At 46.3% G+C, this 15848-nt stretch overlaps 2 protein-coding genes and 1 pseudogene across 2 annotated transcripts in view; 1 reads left to right on the top strand and 2 right to left on the bottom strand.

Annotated features, from left to right (window-relative positions):
- ENY2 (ENY2 transcription and export complex 2 subunit) overlaps positions 1-7615 on the bottom strand; it is a 32481-nt gene extending 24866 nt beyond the window's left edge. The window contains exons 1-2 of the mRNA XM_077493223.1: positions 7488-7615; positions 738-813 (exon numbers count right to left, since the gene is read on the bottom strand). Of these exons, the coding sequence (XP_077349349.1) occupies positions 738-805 (68 nt within the window). The 5' untranslated portion in view covers positions 806-813; positions 7488-7615. The remainder of the gene's footprint in view (positions 1-737; positions 814-7487) is intronic.
- LOC143998098 (SKA complex subunit 2 pseudogene) lies at positions 3912-4325 on the bottom strand (annotated as a pseudogene).
- Positions 7616-7867: 252 nt separating the features above from the next.
- The window catches only part of NUDCD1 (NudC domain containing 1), a 292761-nt gene continuing 284780 nt past the window's right edge, over positions 7868-15848 (top strand). Inside the window, exon 1 of the mRNA XM_077493222.1 lies at positions 7868-8048. Within this exon, the coding sequence (XP_077349348.1) occupies positions 7934-8048 (115 nt within the window). The 5' untranslated portion in view covers positions 7868-7933. The remainder of the gene's footprint in view (positions 8049-15848) is intronic.

Raw genomic sequence — 15848 nt, 5'->3', positions numbered from 1 at the left:
AAGGTTAAATAAAATGCTTTATTACATGTAGAGTGCAGCATGACTAAAACTTGAAAGTCTCATAAATCTGGCTGGAGGTCCAAAATGAGAACTCTCAGTGGCAAAGACTCTTTAGAGAGAGCCCATATATACTGAACGTGGTTCTAAAGTCCGAAGACTTTTTACCTTAAAGAGGAAGTAAACTTTGATCTCTGACTTTTACCTATAGTTAGCGTAAATTTCTCTTAAATGTTTACCGTTTAGGAGATATTTACATTATATGCAGCCAGTGAGATCACTGGCACATGCACTCTGAAGGAATGGGCACTGTGCTGTTCCTTCCAAGCCCTGTGCCGTGAACAGTGACTCCCATGTGCATGCTTGAGCCTGATCTAGCAATGTGCACAAAAGCAGCAGCTCTCTCCCTCCTTACTGGCTCAGATACAGCAGCGTGAGCTATTGGCACCTGCTGCTGTAAAAATTCCAATCAGTGAGAAAGGAGCGGGGCCGAGCCGCCCTCTGTGTGTCTTGTGGGCACACAGAGTGGGGCTCGAGACTGGAAGCAAGCCAGTGCTATGGGGGCAGTAGTGGGGAGGTGGGGTACGAGGCAGCTTTGTGCAAAACTATTGCACAAAACAGGTAACAATAACATGTTTATTATTTTAAGAAAATTATCATTTGTAATCACTTGAAATATGAATTGTCTGGAAAAAGGTCAGATAAAAAATAAAAAAAAATATTAGCTTCTTATTACTTACCGCTCTCTCTCCCCTGTTTCAATCAGCTTCTGGTTAATAGCCGCTCTTATCTGAGCATCTTTGTTCATGGTGCAGGCTTGTAAGAAAAAATAAAATGTTATTAGTAACTGCCAAACTAAAAGTTACATGCTGAAGAAACAAAATGTAAAATAAAATTTATATAACAGGAAAAACAGGAAAGACCAGTGAAATTGTTATAGAGAAATTGTTACCCTGCCCAATAGATATCTCACTTCTGGAGAAGGGTAGGAAACTGATGACTTCAGTGCAAACCAGTATGTATTAAAACACACCAAGAAGTCGGCGAGGGGTTAGTATTTCAGTCTGTGGCCCCAATGGGAAGCTGTTCCCTGCATCCTGTCTGTACGACATCCATACAGGAAATGGGGGTGCAGCTGTAATCAGGGAAGGACCAATTTTAAGATCAAGGCTTGGATTGTACATTGTATGCTAATGAATCTTAAGGCCGGGTTCACACTAGTGAAAACTGGATACAAGTTTCTCTGCATCAAATTCACATGACAGGAGATTGTGACCGGCTCTCTATGGAGCCGGTTCATACACCTCTGGTGGCAGTGGAGCAGATTGCACAGAGGTCCTGTGCGCGTCTTTGGCTTGATTTCAGGACTGAATTTAGGCAAAAATTTGGCCCCGATTCATCCTTGAAACAGATAACAGGGACACACTAGACCCTTGCAGTCAGCCGCATGTGAAGATAGTGTGAACCCAGCCAAAAAACTGTCCTTAAGGTTGGCACACACTGGCTGAATATCAGCCAGTTCAACAAAAAGCAGACAAAATTCAGCCAGTGTGTTCAGTAACCTGTATGGCTTCTGTCTAATGGACATGCTGGAAAACCAGCAGCTGATCCTGGTGGGGGGTAGTGCCCCTGTTAGAATAAAATATCTTAGCGGGGAGATCACTGAACTAACAACACATAGTTAGTACACCAACCTCCTCACTTGTTTTCTTTAAGCCCGTTAGGTTGAAAAAAAAAAAAAAAAAAAAAAAAAAAAAACACATGTAGTTAGACTTACCGGTAACGCTTTTTCTAGAAGTCTTCCAGGACAGCCTGGTTTCCCACCCAGAGTCTTATAGCTGGTGCAAAGGGGATATACTAATGTTATGCCAGTGTGTTATGTCTTTCAGAGCCTTCTGGCAGTTCTTGTGGAAACTGAAGGGGAAGGCCTGGAGGACCTCCTTTTAACCATTTGGGTGAATGCGTTTCCCTGTCCCGGAGGGGAGGAGCCCTATATCTCAGAGGCTGTCCAATCGTCTCATTTTTACTTTAAAAGCGAAAATTTTATCTAAACATAATTTATAGTTTTTATTTGATCATTTTGTGACAACGGTCTCATTCAGTTATAATATTGCATGAGACGGTTTCATCACTAAGGATTCTCAATGGATGTAAGGTCGCTTTAAACCTTGAAATGGCTTTGCCAGGATGGAAAATATTAGGGGTGCAATGGGTCAAAAAACTCACGGATCGGATCATTTTTCGGATCAGCAAATAATAATTTAATTTGCAAAAACCTGTGAAAATTCCACCACCATATAGTCCCCACTGTAATATCCACAATCTCTCCCACTGTAATATTGGCTGAGCATGTCTGGGTACGGCAGAGCATGGGCTGGCAGGGTATGGCAGAGTATTGGCGGCAGGGTATGGCAGAGTATTGGCGGCAGGGTATGGCAGAGTATTGGCAGGCAGGGTACTGCAGGTTATGGAGGGATGGCTGCTTCCATCCGATCTCTCCCCTCCACTGTACAGATTAGTACAGAGACGGGAGAGAGGAACCGGCGTCATGACGCCGGTTTGTTTACAAGTGATCGCTCCGTCGGAGCGATCACAGTGTAAACAGCCTGGGTGTAGAAAGATGGACACTGCTTCAGAGCTAGGCCGAAGCCGTGGCCTTTCCTAAGGTCCAGACCGCGGAGCGCGGCATGTGCCGATCCGAGTGGGGTGACCCGTTCGGATCACGGATCGGTGACGATCCGTTGCACCCCTAGAAAATATGAAGGGTTGAGTTGCATTTTGATATAGCGTGGTCCTTTTCCCCGAAGGGTCCCGACGTGCTTACAACAACATATACACATACTAGGGCCAATTTATAGACAGGATCTGATTAACCTACCAGCATGCTGTTTTTCCTGACCCGGAGGGAGGAGCCCTATATCTCAGAGGCTGTCCTGGAAGACGATAAGAGAAAAGAAGCTGCGCCTGTGTGTACCAGAGGCATAACGTGTTCTCTAACTACACATTGCAAGTTGTTCTGAACATCAGAAGCTGTTTATAGACATTACATGTTAGAAAAAGTCCTGCAAGCAGGATCTTTGGGACGGTTTGCGAGCGCCTCCATTGCCCCTGCCCCTGGAATGCAGTGCTGGCGAAGTGCCTGCAAAGTGCTTCTGCAACGGCGCTACACAGACATTTTGAACCCCTTCTTTGGGGTTAAAAGCGCCTCACTAGTGGCCGAAAAACTGCGCTTAAACAGCGGTAAAGTACTGCTACAACGAGTGGCACTTTACTGCGAACCCAGTGTGAAAGGGGTCTAATACACTGACTCACCCTGCTCAGTTGCTCTCCATTTTTAGGCACAGAGTTTATAGAGGCCAAACTGCTGATAGCCTAAGGCCCCTTTCACACTGGGGCGGCGGGTGTGTCGCGGTAAAGCACTATTTTTTTTTTTTTTTTACAGGATAGTATTTAATTTATTTATGTACATGGCAGTTTGTTAACATATGTAACCCTGCACCTCTTTTCAGGGATAGCTGAATACCATAGTGAATCCTGTATTATTCCGTTTTAATACACAACTGCAGCACCGTGTTCCTGTGTAATAAAGTCATTTTCCATATGAAAGAACTCGCTTGGAAAGATTGCAAAAGTAGGAGTGTGGCCCCAAAAAAGCTGGGCTGCAGCAAGCAAGGTGCACACTGACAAGGTGCAGTAGAATGAACAAATACACGTTCAAGTCACAAGAAAAAACATTCCTTGCTTTGGGTTACGCTTCAGAACCAGCATGTTGAAATTTGAATAAAAATAAATAAAAAAAGCCAATGGCACCAGCATATCACTTGCAGATTTTTTACCCATGCATCGAGCGGTCACTCTGGAATTTAGTGTCCACAAGAGAATAATTTCTTTGAAATGATGTCGAGATCAGATCTTCAGGGGTCTGTAGCATTTCTTGTAGTACTTATTGACTGTAAGTTAATGCCCTTTAGTGCTAGAGCTTCAAATTGTTGGAGAGCTTGAAGTTCTTCCTCAGACAAAGATGGTACCTGTGAATCTGTTTGCTGTTGCAAATGCTGCACAATTTTCAGTGTATTTGTTATAGTTTGCTGAATGCTCTCTACAGATTTCTGTTGGTCGGTGGCAATCTTGTCCAATTGTGCAGATAAATTCTTAAATTGGGACTTCACACCGGATAACTGCTCCAACAACTTTGTAGGATTTTCCTGAGCTGCAGACTCATCTGGTAGGCTCTTCTGTATTTCAAACTCAAGCTTTTGTTCAATGTAGTCCAAGTCAGATTCAGCTTTTTGGAACAGAGCCTCAAGCTTATTGACTGCTGTCTCCATGTTGAATAGTTTACATTCGTAAAGCACTATTTTTAGCATCGCTTTACCGTCAATTTAAAGAAAGACTCGAGTCCTGTGCCACCATCTTCAAATATCCAATGCAATACTCACAGTGCACACATTTCTGCACAAATCGATTTGCCAGCAGTATAGCCGCACTGCCCATTGATTTCAATGGGCAGGAGTGGTGGAGGAGCGCTATACACAACGCTCCTTCACTGTTCCAAAGATGTTGCTAGCAGGACTATTTAGCATCCTGCCAGCGCACCGCTCCAGTGCGAGAGCCCTCCGAGATTTTACACTGGAGACACAGCAGCGGCTCTTTCAGGGCGCTTTGCAGGAGCTATTTTTAGAGATGTAGCACCTGCAAAGCACCAGTGTGAAAGGGGGTCTAACACTCTACCCCCCCCCCCCCCCCCCAGACTGATAATGCAGCTGTGCCTCCTATTCTCATTCCTCCAGAGTTATGTCTCAGTAATATAGGTGGTAGGTGTGTTACTAGTAAGATCACCAGGAAAAAACAGAAGGGAAAGCAAAAAAAATGAATGCGGCCATCATCATAATGATTGATAAGCTTCCATATATTCCAATTTTAGATTTAACCACTTCCCACCAGAAGACAATCAATATGACATCCTTGGGTTGAAGTGGTAATATCTGGATAACTTGCTAAAGAACATTATCTGTTATCACGTTGTTATGTGCAAATTTCCGCTTTAAAGAAAGACTTGAGTCCTGTGGCGCCATCTTCAAATATCCAATGCAATACTCCCAGCGCACACCTTCCTGCACAAACAGCTGTAGCTTAAAATTGGGGGGGGGGGGGGGTATGCTGAAATGACCGATGGCTGAAAACGACTGCAATCATGAGAAGGAAGTGTCACCAGCACACCAGGATCTCCAAAATTGTAATCACATAGCATCAAAAAAATAAATAGAAGCAACGTTTTGGAGCCGCTATAGAAATGTTGCTTCTATTTATTTTTGTGATGCTATGTGATTACAATTTTGGAGCTCCTGATGTGCTGGTGACACTTCCTTCTCATCTTCAAATATCCGGTGTGAGTGCAAATATTCTGAATGTCTTTGTCCATTTTGTTTTCTTTGGACCCAATAGAGCTCTGCATCACATGTGCCCAGGATCGGGGGGGCGTCTCACATGTGCCCAGGATCGGGGGGGGGGGGGGGGCGTCTCCCATGTGCCCAGGATCGGGGGGGGGGCGTCTCCCATGCGCCCAGGATCGGGGGGGGGGGGTCTCCCATGCGCCCAGGATCGGGGGGGGGTCTCCCATGTGCCCAGGATCGGGGGGGGGGGTCTCCCATGTGCCCAGGATCGGGGGGGGGGCGTCTCCCATGTGTCCAGGATCGGGGGGGGCATCTCCCATGTGCCCAGGATCGGGGGGGGGCGTCTCCCATGTGCCCAGGATCGGGGGGGGCGTCTCCCATGTGCCCAGGATCGGGGGGGGGGGTCTCCCATGTGCCCAGGATCGGGGGGGGGGGTCTCCCATGTGCCCAGGATCGGGGGGGGGCGTCTCCCATGTGCCCAGGATCGGGGGGGGCGTCTCCCATGTGCCCAGGATCGGGGGGGGGGGCATCTCCCATGTGCCCAGGATCGGGGGGGGGGGGCATCTCCCATGTGCCCAGGATCGGGGGGGGGCGTCTCCCATGTGCCCAGGATCGGGGGGGGCATCTCCCATGTGCCCAGGATCGGGGGGGGGTCTCCCATGTGCCCAGGATCGGGGGGGGGCGTCTCCCATGTGCCCAGGATCGGGGGGGGGGCGTCTCCCATGTGCCCAGGATCGGGGGGGGGCGTCTCCCATGTGCCCAGGATCGGGGGGGGGGCGTCTCACATGTGCCCAGGATCGGGGGGGGGCGTCTCACATGTGCCCAGGATCGGGGGGGGGGCGTCTCACATGTGCCCAGGATCGGGGGGGGGCGTCTCACATGTGCCCAGGATCGGGGGGGGCGTCTCACATGTGCCCAGGATCGGGGGGGGCGTCTCACATGTGCCCAGGATCGGGGGGGGGGGGGCGTCTCACATGTGCCCAAGATCGGGGGGGCGTCTCACATGTGCCCAGGATCGGGGGGACAGGGGGCACCTCACGTGTGCCCAGGATCGGGGGGACAGGGGGCACCTCACGTGTGCCCAGGATCGGGGGGACAGGGGGCACCTCACGTGTGCCCAGGATCGGGGGGACAGGGGGCACCTCACGTGTGCCCAGGATCGGGGGGACAGGGGGCACCTCACGTGTGCCCAGGATCGGGGGGGCACCTCACGTGTGCCCAGGATCGGGGGGGCACCTCACGTGTGCCCAGGATCAGGGGGGCACCTCACGTGTGCCCAGGATCGGGGGGGCACCTCACGTGTGCCCAGGATCGGGGGGGCACCTCACGTGTGCCCAGGATCAGGGAGGCACCTCACGTGTGCCCAGGATCGGGGGGGGCACCTCACGTGTGCCCAGGATCGGGGGGGGGGGTCTCACGTGTGCCCAGGATCGGGGGGGGGTTTAACGTGTGCCCAGGATTGGGGGGGGGGTCTCACGTGTGCCCAGGATCAGGGGGGGGGTCTCACGTGTGCCCAGGTTCGGGGGGGGGGGCTCACGTGTGCCCAGGATCGGGGGGGGGGTCTCACGTGTGCCCAGGATCGGGGGGGGGGGTCTCACGTGTGCCCAGGATCGGGGGGGGGGGTCTCACATGTGCCTAGGATCAGGGGGACGTCTCACATGTGCCCAGGATCGGGGGGGGGGGGGGGCGGCACCTGGGCAGCACCTGTGTGGGGAATTCCTGGGCACTATGCCGGGCTCCATAGACCTGTGTGGAATCCCACCAAGCACTTTCACCCATCAGAAAAGCTCCCTCCTGGGATGTGTTACACAGTCCTCCCAGAAGGCAGGGGGAACCACAGCCCGGGGACAGAGAGCAGAGGGTGGAATGTCCCTGTGTGTGGAGTACAGATGGAGGTCTGACTGATAATAACACAGGCCTGCTGGTAGGGGAGAGTCAGGAGGGAAGTGGGGGGGATCGCTACACTGAGGTCACAGACTGAAATAAAACCCTGCCCCCACGTCAGTGTATGAGGGGGGGGGCGGCCATGGCTGAGCTGTACATTCTATAAAGCACGGGCGGAAGCGGGTGACTCGCCATCACACACTCTACTCTCACCTGACCCTCACTCCTCGCACACACCACACCGGAAAATCCGACTGGTTACTTAGCAACCCCTGCAAAGGCGGTAGGCAGAGATGGGCGGAACTACCCTAAACGTAATCATATTGCGCCTCTTCCGGCCATTGTTGTTTACGTCACGCACACTATGGCGCTACCCACAATAAAATATTTATATATTCATTATATCAACATTAACAGTTGAGAACCTATTTAGTGGTATAATACGTAACAAGACTGGTTTATGTTTGAATCGTTTTGATCTGGTTAAGAAAAAAAAAGTGTCCTTTCAAATAGACTACAATTCCCGGCATGCATTTGTCAGAGGTCCGCGTGTAAAGGGTTCCGCTCCGGGAGGGCGCGCTGGTTCGTGACTGGAAGGTTCCGTTTTCCTGTTTGTACTGAAGTGTGTGTGGAAGTGACAGGGCTGGGGTGCTGGAATAATGGAGGCGGCTAACTGCTCTCTGAGGGTGAACAGGGAGCTGTTGGATCCCAAGTTTGAGAGCTACAAGTTGTCCCTGGACCCCCTGCCTTGTTATGGGGTGGACTTGGATGCTGGTGAGTGTGTGACACATGGAACCATCACATGTGTGTGTCCATCTTCTGGGGGTAGGGCTGGGTTATACATGCTGGGGTGAGAATGGCATTGCAGACAAGAATTGTCCATTGATATCCACAGCACATACTCTGTGTTCCTTTTTTGGATAGGGTAAATTAGGAACTAGAACCCCTGTCATGTGTTTATAGATTTCCCTCCACTTCCTGTCTGGTAGAGTCAACAGGAAGTGAGAGAATATCTCTTTAATGTGAAGGTAAACCCCTCCCAGACTGTGGTCACCTGGCCCCATTGGAAGATCCCCCCCCTCTCTTCCTGATTTTGTGACAATTTAAAGTTTTTGGCATTACCCCGACTACCTTTTGTGGGGACATCCGTGATCAGGATTATTAGAGCAAATCCACCAAAAAGAGAGACAGAAAATCTAACCCCATAAAATGGTATTGACCTCAAAAGCAAACATTTTATTATATTGCAGCTTACCAATTCATTGATCTGATGGTTGCATTTGTTTTTATTTATTTTTTAGGTTTTCTTTCTTTTATTTTCATCAGGTGATCCAGCCAACAATTTCTTTTTTTTCTATAAACAAAGCAGACGCTCTCCAGCAGAATGTTTCGTTTTACATGGATGGGACAAAACCACATAACACTCTAAGGGGTGCTTGCAATAATCAGCTTTTATGCAAAACCTTTATCTCAAAGGCAAACATGGATTGCTGTAACTGATTATAAAGTGTGAGTTGGAGTTTGGCTTCAGTTTTTTTGGGTATCTGATAATAATCTAAGGCCCTTTTCACACTGGGGCGATGGGTGCGTCAGCGGTCAATTTCGCAGCGCTATTTGGCTGCTAGAGGGGTGCTTTTACTCCCCGCTAGCCGCCGAGAAAGAGTTAAAACCACCTGCAAAGCACTATGCTGGCAGTATAGCCTCACTGCTCATTGATTTCAATGGGCAGGAGCAGTATACACACCGCTCCAAAGATGCTGCTAGCAGGACTTTTTTTTTTATTTTTTTTTTGTCGTCCTTCCAGAGCACCGCTCCAGTGGGAGAGCCCTCAGAGATTTCACACTGGAGACACAGCAGCAGCTCTTTCATGGTTCTTTGCAGGCTCTATTTTTAGCGCTGTAGCGCCTGCAAAGCGCCCCAGTGTGAAAGGGGTCTAACACCCCCCCGGACTGACAATGCCGCTGTGCCTCCTATGCTCATTCCTCCAGAGTTCTGTCTCAGTAATACAGGAGGTAGGTGTGTTACTGGTCAGACCACAAGGTGAAAATGAATGCGGCCACCACATCTTTCATATATTGCAATTTTGGGTTTAACCACTTCCCGCCAGAAGGTCATCGATATGACGTCCTTGGGTTGAAGTGGTAATATCTGGATGACGGTTACAGGCAAAATCCACATATCTTTGTCTTCAGCTGGCAATTCCCTCTCTTGTAAAAGCCATCCTAGGGGCTGATTAGCCGTTGGATGGCCTTTACAGGCAGCGGGTGGAGTTGGTCCCCCTCTCCCGCCACCCAATGGGGCCTCTCCGGGCTATCCCATGCGACTGGGGACCCAAAAACCGAATCCCCAGCTGTCTGTAGGATCCTGGGAGTCCAGAAGTGGTGTGTGTGTGTGCGTGCGTGCCCGGTTTTTATTTTTTTTTTATTTTTTTATCTTCGGCTTTCCAGGATAGAGAAGAAATCTTATTGACCCCAGAAGATGTCCCCATAAAGAGGACCTGTCATGCATTATTTTTATTACAAGGGATGTTTACATTCCCTGTAATAGGAATAAAAGCAGACAGTGTACAAAATAATAAAATAAATATTATTAATACAATTTTATTTTAAGGAGTCCTTGTGCACGCAGAAGAGAACACAGATGTAGGTCGTACCCGCATAAGCGAATGATGTTCACACCACACATGAGATATCGCCGCAAACATTAGAGCGAGAGCAATGATTCTAGCACCAGACCTCCTCTGTATCTGTAATCTGATAACCTGTAAAAAAAAAGTAAAGCGTCGCCTATAGAGATTTTTAAGTATCGTACTTTTGCACCATTCCACAAGTGTGCGCACTTCTGAAGCCTGACATGTTAGCTATCTATTTACTTGGCATAATGTCATCTTTTATATTTCACCAAAACATTGAGTTATATGTTCTTGTGTGTGTTTTTTTTTTTTCCCCATTAAGTCCTCGTTCACATGGAAGTGATTTGACACGTCACAGCCTATTGTCAGCATTGGCACCATTCTGTTCGATGCCGGCTTTACGGTGCCACACTGATTTGCAAAAGTAGTTCCTGTACTACGTTTGCCCATTTTGCACAGATGTTTTTCAAGTCGGAACCCAAAAATGTGGCTTTAAAATTGTGTGATTTCAAAGCCGTGTTCAGTGTGAACAAGGGCTAAAGTCTACTTACAATCTTCTTTTTTATTTATTTTTTTTATTTGAAAAATTGCTGCACAAATATTGCATATATATATTATTATTAAAATTTCTGAGTAATTTTTTAGCAAAAAAAAAAAAGCTTATTAATATCACTTGAGGTCCGAGCCTCTTTTTGAGATGTGTTGTTTAAAACAGTTTTTTTTTTTGCTAGAAAATTACTTGGAACCCCCAAACATTATACATTTTTTTTCTAACACACTAGAGAATAAAATGGCGGTCATTGCAATACTTTCTGTCACACCGTATTTGTGCAGCGATCTTATAAGTGCACATTTTTGGGGCGGAAAAAAAAAAAATTTTTAATTAAAAAATAAGACAACAGTAAAGTTAGCCCAATTTTTTTCCACATTGTGAAAGATAATGTTACACCGAGAAAATTGATACCCAACATGTTACGCTTCAAAAATGTGCCGTGCGCGGAATGGCGACAAACATATACCCTTAAAAATCTCCATAGGCGACATTTAAAAAAATTCTACAGGTTGCATGTTTTGAGTTACAGAGGAGATCTAGGGCTAGAATTATTGCTCTTGCTCTATCGATCGCGGTGTTACCTCACATGTGTGGTTTGAAGGGCGCTACTCACATATGCGTTTGCTTTTGCATGCGAGCTTGGCGGGACAGGGCGCGTTTACATTTTTATTTCTTATTTAATTTATCTTTTTTTATTTTTACACTGTTAACATCCCTTGTAATAGAAAAAAAAAAGCATGACAGGACCTCTTAAATATGAGATCTGGGGTTAAAAAGATCTCAGATCTCATATTTCCACAAAAATACAATGGAAAAAAAAAAAAAAAAATTCTAAATAAATAAATAAATATACCTCCTCCTATAGGTGGAACTGACATTTTGACATCACTTCCGCCCTGCAATGTTATGGAGATGGATGGGGGCCATCTTCCCCTCACTTGTCTCAATACCCAGCAAGGGGTAACATCCGATTGCCGCTGCTAATGACTCCGGTAAGCGGCGGAGGGTACCTGAGTGCAGGGGGGCCCTCTCCCACCACCGATTAAAAGTGATCTTGCGGTGAATCCGCCACAGAGACCACTCTTATTGGAAAGTGGACCGCCGGCCAAAGAAGATACCAGGGTTATGGCAACTAGCTGCTGCCATAATTGTATTCCTCTTCAAATTTAGGACGTATATTGACGTGGGGCGGTCCATAAGTGGTTATAGTGGTAGTAAACGTTTATAAAAAAAAAAAAAGAAGCCCCCCTCCCCCACAGGTCAATGCCATAATGTGATGTTATGCACTCTATGCTAGCACATTATAACAGACTTGCCTTACAAATAGAGCTCTTCAGTGGCTCGCTGTCACTGCTACAGGCACATCCATCTTCAGCCGGTCTTCCTTTTGGGTTTGCATGCTCTGGCCTTTTGAATGGCCCGGCCCGTGATGGCGTCATTCTGGTTGGTGTGCTCAGGAGTCACCATAGTGCACATCGCTCTCCACATCCGTGGCACACCTAATGTCCCGTGTATGCAGAGAGCACTGTGCATGCACCAATTATATCATTGGCTTAAGCTAATGGCAGCATTGACTAAACGCCACAAGTTCAAAGACACCCACAGGTAGGACTTTCTATAGTCAAGTCAACGTTCTGATTTTCTACCCCTTTAGCACTTTACCCAGAGCTGGAAAGTAAAGTTTTTCCATTAATTATACTTTAAAGTTGAACAGAAGGGTTAGTTTAGCTTTTCCGCCTCCTCCCCGGCTCTCTAAATTTTAAGCACTTTTCCATAGCCTTGTGGGACATGTTACAGCTCCCAGAAGGTGGTAGGAAACATAGCTGGCTTCCCATACTAGACATGGTGGTGCCAGGAACCTGAAGACTGGTAAAGAACCGACCCGTGCGAGGACAGCACTGTATCCCCTTTGTGCACATACGCTTATTAAAAAAAGTTCCTTGATTTTCATACTTTTTTATGATCGTGAATAGATGATGAACAGACGTGCAAAGCAAATTTTTCCAAAAGGTATCATTTATCTCCCTTTTGGTGCCGAGGCATTGGTCATGTGATCTCTGCTGAAGGCAGGAGTCATGTGTTCAGGCAGAGTCACCTTATAGGTAGCTGAGCCATCATTGTCTTCCCAACATCTTCATTGGCATTATAGGTAGGAAGTGCAGAAAGGTGTGTGTGTGTGTGTGTGTGTGTGTTTTTTTTTTTTTTTTGCTATTGGTAAAAAAAAAAAAACTTTCCATAAGACTATAAACACTTTTTTAAATTTACTAAAGTGTATCTTAACCCAGAAACTGTATAATAGCATATTTCCACTTACCTGTCCTAAGATGTTGTGGCTGCATTAGTTTTTATTTTCACCTGGTGATCCTGCCAGTTGGCCTCTGTGTACCATATCTCTGGAGGAGCAGTGTTGTCACCTTTTTTAGGCTGCTCTCCTGATTTGGAGTATCAATACTCCTCCCTTCCTTATCTCCATTACATAGAAAGGACTTGTTCTGTAGTACACCAAAGATAGCTGGGAAAGCTGATAACACTGTTTTTCAGTTCAGCTCACAGGAATTGAGAAGGACACTGGATTTCTGCCAGTTTGATACACTTTAAAGTGATATTAAAGCTTTTTTTTTTGTAAACATATAGAGCGGCACAATTCTGGCTAAAATGTAAATCACTTTTTTTTTTTTTTTTTTTTTGCTTAGAATTAAAGAGAACAATTCTCTCGGCGTATCATCTTTCACATTATACAAAAAAAATTGGGTTAACTTTACTGTCTTTTTTTTTTTTTTTTTTCCATTTATTAAAGGTTGTGTTTTCCCAAAAAATTGCAGTTGAAAGACCGCTGCACAAGTTCAGTGCGACATAAAACCACCATTTTCTTCTCTAGGGTCTCTGCTAAAAAAATAAAAAAGAATATATATATATATATATATATATATATATATTTATTTTTATTTTAAATGTTTGCGAGGTTATAAGTAATTTTCTAGCAAAAAATACAGATTTTTAATTTTATAAGTAACAAGTGTCACAAAAAGGTTTAGTCTTTTCTGGTGTTTAACCATAAAATAAAATGTAGATTCTGGTCCCTTAAAGCAGATTACACAGCACAGTATTAGTTTTTTCACAATGTGGAAAGTACAATCAGCTGTTTTTAGTTTTATTTCAGGGTTGTTTAAAGAGTTGGCAGCTCAGAAGGTCTTACCCACATTTGTTCTAAAACCTACCACTTCCGGTATGACCTCTCCAAACAGACCACGATAACCAGGGCAGTTCCGCCATGATCACCGTGGTCAAAAGTGCCTCCCTCTGTGATAGGCTGCCTGCTCTCTGCTCGCCTCTCTGTCTGTCTCCGGCCCCGCCCCCCACCGCTATTATTTTTATATAAAAATGTCTTAAATTTGTCACTGCCAGCCTCTCTATTAGAGACTGGCATAGCACACTGTGTTTGTTGTAGTTAAAAACAAACTCTGTAAATACTGAATATCAGCTGTCTTCAGGCCAGCTCCGATGGGTGGCTTCTGCAGAGGAGATGAGTGGCCACGTGATCTCCCTCTGATGTCAGATGGAGATAATGGCCCCTCCCACAGAAGACATTTATCGGAGCTGGAAAGTGGTCGCGAGTATTGAGACCGGCCTGAAGACGGCTGATATTCAGTATTTACACGGCTCGTTTTTAAATACAACATACACAGTGGCTGGCATAGACTTTTTTAATAATGCCTTAATAAACGCTTTAAAGCGAAGTTCCACCCTAAAGTGGAACTTCCACTCATTGGATTCCTCCCCCCCCCCCCTCCGGTGCCACAATTGACACCTTTCAAGGGGGAGGGGGGTGCAGATACCTGTATAATCCAGGTATCGGCACCCACTTCCTGGAATAGCTAGCCACAGATGGCCCCCTCCCCCCCCCCCCCATTGTGTTCTGGGAAACGCACAGTTCCCAAAACACAACGGGGACCAGTGGAGACGCACAGCGCGCTCGCGCCTGCGCAGTAGGGAACAGGGCAGTGAAGCCTGATTCCCTGACAGAGGGTGGTGGTGGGGGCACCCGAGAGACAAGTGATTGATCATCATCTGCTGCCAACATTGTGGGCACCCTGGACAGGTAAGTGTCCATTTATTAAAGTCAGCAGCTGCAGTATTTGTAGCTGCTGACTTTTAATTTTAATTTTTTATTTTTTTTTAAAGGTGGCACTCCTCTAAGTTTTTAAACTGATCTCATTTACAGACCCAAGTTCATCCCTTTGATGTAAAAGAACCAAACGTTACATTGTTTATAGTTTATCTCAGCGCTGAGGAATGTTGTTATAAACTTGGAAACTTGGCAGGCTGCCTGTGTGCGTGCGTGCGTGTGTGTGTTGTGTGTTTTTTTTTTTTTTTTTTAAGTTTCTTTTGACAGCTGTCTGCTGTGAGCAGAGAACAGCTCTGCACTGAATCGTGGAAATGCTGTATTAAGATCGTGATGGGGGCTGAATCGAGATGGGTTCTTTTTTTTTTTTTTTTTTTAACGATTAATCGTGCGGCTCTAATAATACTTGCCTGCTCTGTGCAGTGGTTTTGCACAGAGTAGCTCCGATCCTCTTCTTTTCAGGTTCCCTGCCGCTGCTCCTGGTTTCTCCCTCTCGAGCAGTGTCCCCAGAGAAAGCCTCTTGCCCTGGGGGCACCACGGCGTGCTCGTTTCGGAGTCGCTGCTCTATGCATTCATAAGATACGTAAAGCTGTGGCAAGTTCGCGCTCCCCCTCTCTTCATTGGCTCACTGGCTGCGATTGACAGTGTCCGCTTATAAACCCATTACCAATCCTTTGGGCAAGAAATGGTGCAAATCGCATGTCAATGCACCTCCCTGCTTACTTTTTCTTTCTCTTAAAGCAGAACTTCAGTCATTTTTTCATCTTTCCATCTATTAAATCTTCTGCCCTTGTTGTTTTAAATTTGGATAGGAAAACTTTATTTTTTATTTTCTTTGTCAGTTATATGTTTGACATCATGCACAGCTCTCTCTCTCACTCTGGTGAGAGTTTGCCAGGAAGGGAGGGGGGATGAGTCTTACGAGGGCCAATAAGAGCTGCAGAGCTGAGACGTGTCTCTGTGTAAATCCAGGAAGTGAACAGGCAGCCCCTCCAGTTGCCCACAATTAAAATGGATGCAGCCAGACTCCGTGGAGGGAGATTTCTGCAACATATTTGGCAAGTACAGAATCACAGTATATATAAAATAATATGCAAAGTGGTTGGAGGGAAGCTTCAGAATGGCAAAGATGTTTTATTACAAATTATGTGAGCAGACTGCAGTTCCTCTTTAATGGTTTTTGATGTGTGACTTTGTGACACTTATTTCCTGTTGCTGCACAGTAGCACTGCACTGGTTACATGCCTAGGGGAGAATCCTGGAAGT

This window comes from Lithobates pipiens, unplaced genomic scaffold, assembly GCF_037356315.1.
Source record: "Lithobates pipiens isolate NorthernLeopardFrog02 unplaced genomic scaffold, aLitPip1_a1.2 Scaffold_19, whole genome shotgun sequence".
In the NCBI taxonomy this organism is placed as follows: Eukaryota; Metazoa; Chordata; class Amphibia; order Anura; family Ranidae; genus Lithobates; species Lithobates pipiens.
The sequence above is the reverse complement of the archived record's forward strand: the minus strand, read 5'-3'. Positions and strand labels throughout refer to the sequence as shown.